The sequence below is a fragment of the Chiloscyllium plagiosum genome, chromosome 17 (genome assembly GCF_004010195.1).
Source record: "Chiloscyllium plagiosum isolate BGI_BamShark_2017 chromosome 17, ASM401019v2, whole genome shotgun sequence".
Lineage (NCBI taxonomy): Eukaryota > Metazoa > Chordata > Chondrichthyes > Orectolobiformes > Hemiscylliidae > Chiloscyllium > Chiloscyllium plagiosum.
The window spans coordinates 60,569,848-60,576,493 of record NC_057726.1 but is presented as its reverse complement, the minus strand read 5'-3'; the positions used below and the strand labels follow the sequence as shown (position 1 = coordinate 60,576,493).

Here is a 6,646-nt window from a genome sequence, read left to right as displayed (position 1 = left end):
AACCCCTCTCTGGCTTATCACCCTCACCTTAACCTCCTTCCACCTATCGCATTCCCAGTGCCCCTCCCCCAAGTCCCTCCTCCCTACCTTTTGTCTTAGCCTGCTTGGCACACCCTCCTCATTCCTGAAGAACGGCTTATGCCCGAAACCTTGATTCTCCTGCTCCTTTGATGCTGCCTGACCTGCTGCGCTTTTCCAGCAACACATTTTTCAGCTCTGATCTCCAGCATCTGCAGTCCTCACTTTCTCCAAGAAATCTAAAGCCTACTGTCCTGCACCATCTCTTCAATTGTTTTCATTCATCTATTCTGTTGTCTTATTTATATGTCATAAGCACCGATATCTAAAAGCCCAATATTTTAAATCTTTTTCTTAAAATCTGCTTGCGGCATCTTAATCTATTTTCCACTTTTTTTGGTGGTACCAATTTGTATTACTTTACAACTTCGGTTTGACTTTTAAAGATCACTGATTTTTCTTCGATCCATAGGGGCATTGAAATAAGGTTTAATGTGTATTACAACAAAAATATCAAGCTGCCTTATTTATGAAGTATCTCACTTAACCATGAATCTGGAGTGGAAGATGTTGAGGAGTGACTTTCTGGAGGTTTATAAAATCACAAGGGGCAAAGATGAGGTGAATATCAAAGATCTTTTCTCCACCTTCTGATGCTGCCTGGCTTGCTGTGTTCTTCCAGTCTCCTGCCTGTCTACCTTGGATTCCAACGTCTGCAGTTTTTTGTCTCTTTTCCCCCAAGGGTAGCGGAATTCAAAACTAGTGGGCATATTTTTAAGGTGAGAGAAGAAAGATGTACGACAGAGCTTAGGGGCACCTTTTTACACAACAAGTGGTTTGTATGTGGAATGAACTTCCAGAGGAAATGGTTAAAGTAGTACAGTTACTACTTTTAAAAGGCATTTGGACAGGTACATAAATAGGAAAGGTTTAGAGGATTGCAGACCAAATGCAGGCAAGCTGGACTAGTTTAGATTTGGGAAATGCGATCAACATGGGTAAGGGTCTGTTTCTGTACTGTATGGCACCATGGTAGTCTGTCTGTCCTTTCTGACACATTGTGTTCTGAGGAAGGGTCGCTCGACCTGAAAAGAAAACTGATTTCTCGCCACAGATGCTGCCAGACTTGCTGAGCTTTCCTAGCAATTTTTGTTCCTGATTTACAGCATCCGCAATTCTTTTGGTTTTTATTTGTATTATTGACCTGTTTGTGTATTCTAACCAGATACGTGCCAGCGTACTGCTGTTTATCCAGAGTGATGGGCTACTCATTGATCTAATGTTGTGTAGGAATACTTGTTTTAGGGGCATGTAATTGTATTAAGATGTGTGTAGAAGATCAGCAATGTTAAGTTTAAAAGTAAGAAAAAAAATTTTCCTTTAATATGTGGGTCAATTTGAAAACATAACCTGAAATTTTGTTGATTCATTGATTTCATTTTGCGACAGCCCGGACTCCACCTCGGAGGACTGATCCCTTTCCTGCACCTCCAGAAGATGGTAAGCCTGTTTTGGAACACTTTCTTCTGTGTGCATGTATATATGTCTGTGTTCAACTTCCTCCTCATCAGGGAATGTGGCTTTGTCTGATTTATCTTGACCTAGATTTCACTTCCAGGTCAGTAATAAGATATTGGTTGTTCACATGATAACTTTATTTCAGGTCAGTTTACCAAACCATTTTCATTCTGGATGACAGTTGACTGTACAAGTTTGCTGAGTGAATTTTGATACTCGTGTTCTATTTCAATTCAAAGATTCCTTTGTTTACAACGTGTTTTCTTGTCATTCCATTCAAAACTTAATTGATTCCAAAATTCTGCTATTTTAGGTGAACATGGTTGATCTACTATCTCAGTTCTATATTTCCACTTTCACTCTGTATCCCTTAAAATAAATAACTACTGTCAGGTCAATATCTGACATTACGTTAAAAAAAATTCAAAAATGTAAAACATAAGGAAGAAATCTGACATTCTGGTGAAAGGAATGACCTTCCTTTCTATTTAAAGTTTGTTGCATTTTTCATTTAACTCCCTTTTTCAGGTGATACTTTGAATTCCATCTTTTCATTCTGGGTCGATGCTGAGTAACGAACTGCAAATATGAAACTGTTTCGGCGGAAATTCTGTACATTGGTGCATGAAGTATTTTTATTAGCACTCACTGAACAGTGGTTAATGCTCTTTACTTTGGTGCTGGACTTTACATATTAATGTTTTGTGTAGATACTGTTGCAGTGAAAGAAGCTGAGAAAGTGATTGCTCCAACAGAAGTGCATTCTCCTGTGCTGCAAAGAATGCAGGTTAGTAATGCAATCTGTGGAAAATCTTTATCATAAATCAGACAATAAAAACTAATTGTTTCCACACAAGCTGCCAGACCTGTTAAGTATTTCCAGCAGGTTTTGCTTTTACTGCAGCTTTCCTGCATTCAGGTATTTTTCCTTTGTCTTAGTTGTTAATTGTTTAAAGCTGGTACATATGCAGAATATCTTATCAAGTAATCATTTTGCTTTTTGTTTCCTTCTGTTTTCCAAAGGCTTTGATTCTTTACTTAGTATAGATCCTTGGGCAGCCAGTAGCTGCCAATAAATTCAATCCTTCTCAATGCAGGAACTTGGAGACCAAGTGGGGCTAACTTGTTTTACTATATGTAATTAGTCCAATATATATATATATAAATTTAGAACAGAGGTAATTGAGTGGCAGGCTCTTTTAACTTCTCAATCTTCAAGCGCATGAACATTGAAAGCGATCTGTAGTTTCCCCAAATGATATGGCCTAACACTGTCCAGGTCAAGAATCAAACCTGTGCCTTCTGGTCTGTTTGGGTTGGTACCACATCACATGATGAATGTATCCACTGAGCTAGTGGAGAAGTGGCATTCCTATTTGCTGCTAAACGTATAACCTTTCCATGTAATGTCAGATATTGACCTGATTGTAGTTATTTTAAGGGGTATGGAGCAAAAGTGGAAATGTAGCACTGAGTTCGAGGAAGAGCCATAATCAGCTTGAATAGTGGAGCAGGCTCGAAGGACCGGATGACCTAGCCCTGCTCCTAGTTTCTATGTTATGATGCGCCCCTGGGCAGGTGGAACGTGAACCCAGACCTTCTGGCTTATAAGTAGGGATACTACTTCACTGCATAACAAGCCCATTTTGACCAAATTGTATGCATATTTTGTTTAAAATAATCCAGCAAATGTCTTGCAATCTGATTGTACCATGACATGCTTGGAACAGTAGCATGCTAAACTACTTCATTTCCTTGTGAAGTTGGACCAGAGCAATTAATATAAGAATGAAAACAAAGTGCTGGAAACACTCATCAGGTTTGGCTGTGACTGCGGACAGAGGAACAGTTAATAATTTGACTTGAATATAGCTTCTATTCAGAAGTTATCAATTTAGATACTTGCAGTGTCGGGATTAGAATTGGTCACATCACTTAACCCTAGTCTGAGGGTTTCAAAAATTTCTCCTATCCTAGTTACAGGATGTTGCATTTTCAGTAGTGATTGCATTTTTGGAAAACATTTGTGGATTTCCTTAGGTGCTGGCAACTTGATTTTTTTGGTTGCATGCTTAATGCAGAGTGTTGACAGCTGTGTCTTTGTCTTCTCTGGTTGAAGTTTAGAACACCTGTGCCAAAACCTAACAACAGTAAAGGATATATTCCCACATTTGCCAAGGTGAGCTACAATGATTTTGTTTTGCTGTCAAGTAATAGTCTTGGTATAGCACTATAAAAGTAGTATTGACTGAAACTGAACGTTTTTAAAAATTTCATCTTACCCTAATGTAACATTGGATCTAAATATTGAGATTGGATTGCATCCCAGCTGTCTAGAAGTTGTGTGTGATTTTTATACAGGGTGAATTTTATAATGTTCACAACAAGCTTTTATGAACAGTGTTTATTCATACTATATGTAACTATGGCGAAGATGTGGCTTTTAAGAGGTTATTTTGTCCTGGTTTCTTTTTGAAGGGAGGTTGTAAGGCAAAAGTGTTGAACTGTCTAAGAAAGTAAGCAGCTTATGAGGCCTCTGGTTTTAAGGTGGAAACAATGGAAACAGTCTGGGTATGACCAGCTCTCTCAAACCAAGCTTTCTAGATTGTTTTTTGTTTTTAGTTTTAGCTTTAAACAGAAGCTATTGAGGTCTCAACAGAGTTGGAAGCTTCAGTGAATGCTTCTTGACTGCTATTCTCTCTGACCTTTACTTGATGTTTTTTTCTCCTGAATTGGAGAACTGCATGTGAATCTGTCAATTTTCCTTTTTGAAGGGGAGTGTTTATGGGATGTTACTGTATTGGAACAGTTAATTAGTAATAGTTACTGTGTGTGTTATTCTGTGTTAAGTTTTCCAATAGAGTTATGTTATTTTAAACTCTTTGTTCTTTAGTTATATTTTAACTACTGTGTTTAACATCGAATAGTTTGACCAGTTGCATTTCATCTGGGACACTTTACATTTGCCTTGAAAATAAGAAAATGTTTGTCTTCCAGTTGAAACACTGAGACACTGTCACAGAAACCATTGCTACAGGTAAAGTGACAGAAATGTTAGGATCGGGTAATAGTCTAGGTTTTTGTAACACAAATTCTGGGCATCTCACTGCATCAGTCATCAGGAGCAGCACCTCTATTTGAAATTGCTAGTGAAGATTGTTGTAGTAACTGAATTAACACTGAAGCTCATGGAGCTATCGATGATACAAATATCTCAGCAAGTGACCCATTAGCTTTTTCTCGAGCTTCCCATAAAGTTCTGGGAAACACCTGATCTGATCCCAGGGATTTATCTAGCTTTGTGAATTTTAAGACCTACAGTACCACCTCTTCTGGAAAATGAACACTTCAAGACATTGCCTTCTCCGTTGTAATTATACGTTGAGTATCTCTTCCATCTTCTGTGTTTCACACATAAACGGCCACATTGATCTTTAAGGGGTCCTCTTCTGTCCCTAGTTACTTTTTTGTCCTTAATGTATTTATATAATTTCTTTGGATTCTCCTTAACTCTATTTGCCAAAGCTATCTGATGTCTCCTTTTCTTCCCTCCCAATATTCCCCTTGAGTATACTCCGACTTCCCTTTTTCTCTTCTCGGGATTCACTTGATCCCAGTTGTCTATACCTGATATATTCCCCCTTTTTCAATTTCTCGAGACACCCAGCATTCCCTACATCTACCAGTCTTCCCTTTCACATTAATAAAAACGTAGTGTCTCTGAACTCTTGTTATCTCGTTGTTTAAGGTCTCCCATGTCCCAACTGTCCCCTTAACTGCAAATAGCCTCCTCAATCAACTTATAAAGTTCCCGCTTAATACTGTCAAAATTGGCCTTACTCCAGTTTAATCTTTAACTTTTCGATCAGTTCTATCCTTTTCATAACTATTTTAAAACTAGTAGAATTATGATCACTTACAGATAAGCATACTGGAATGGATAGAGATTGAGGAAGCTGATGTGCTGAAAATTTTGACAAACATTAAGATTGACAAGTCGCCAGGGCCAGACCAGATTTGTCCTCTGCTGCTTTGGGAGGTGAGAAATGTGATTGCTTCGCCGCTTGCGAAGATCTTTGCATCCTCGCTCTCCACCGGAGTCATACCTGGGGACTGGAGGACGTCAAGTGTAATTCCTCTCTTCAAGAAAGGATATAGGGAAATCCCTGGCAATTTCAGACCAGTCAGCCTCACGTCTGTCGTCTGCAAGGTGTTAGAAAGGATTCTGAGGGATAGGATTTATGACCATCTGGAAGAGCATGGCTTGATTAAATGCAGACAACACGGCTTTGTGAGGGGCAGGTCATGCCTCACAAATCTTATTGAGTTCTTTGAGGATGTTACTAGACAAATTGATGAGGGTCGAGTGGTGGATGTGGTGTATTTGGACTTCAGCAAGGCATTTGATGAGGATCGCCATGGTAGGCTCGTTCAGAAGGTCAGGAGGAATGGGATACAGGGAAATTTAGCTGTCTGGATACAGAATTGGCTGGTCGACAGAAGACAGCGAGTGATAGTGGAAGGAAAGTATTCTGCCTGGAAGTCAGTGGTGAGTGGTTTTCCACAGGGCTCTGTTCTTGGGCCTCTACTCTTTGTAATTTTTATTAATGACTTGGATGAGGAGATTGAAGGATGGGTTAGCACGTTTGCAGACGACACAAACTTGCAGAGTGTCGTTGGCAGTGTACGCTGCAGCGTGACATTGATAGGATGCAGAGATGGGCTGAGAGGTGGCAGATGGAGTTCAACCTGGATAAATGCGAAGTGATGCATTTTGGAAGGTCGAACTTGAAAGTTGAGTACAGGATTAAAGACAGGATTCTTGGCAGTGTGGAAGAACAGCCGGATCTTGGTGTGCAGGTACATAGATCCCTTAAAATTACCACCCAAGTGGATTGGAGAAAGTGAGGACTGCAGATGCACTGATAGGGGTGGGGAGGGAAACATATTCTTGGTGGTGGTTTCCCTCTCCACCCCTATCAGCGTTCCGGAAAGACCACTCCCTCCGCGACTCCCTTGTCAGATCCACACTCCCCACCAACCCAACCTCCACTCACGGCACCTTCCCCTGCAACCGCAAAAAATGCAAAACTTGTGCCCACACCTCCCC

General features: G+C 40.0%; 1 protein-coding gene across 3 annotated transcripts in view; it reads left to right on the top strand.

The window, feature by feature from the left end:
- Window positions 1–6,646, top strand: part of katnb1 (katanin p80 (WD repeat containing) subunit B 1) — a 77,362-nt gene that overhangs the window by 41,938 nt on the left and 28,778 nt on the right. For 2 of the 3 annotated variants that reach the window (XM_043707274.1, XM_043707276.1), the window contains 3 exons: window positions 1,468–1,518; window positions 2,247–2,323; window positions 3,656–3,715. In XM_043707274.1, coding sequence (XP_043563209.1) covers window positions 1,468–1,518; window positions 2,247–2,323; window positions 3,656–3,715 — 188 coding nt within the window. The remainder of the gene's footprint in view (window positions 1–1,467; window positions 1,519–2,246; window positions 2,324–3,655; window positions 3,716–6,646) is intronic. The other variant, XM_043707275.1, reaches the window with a different exon arrangement.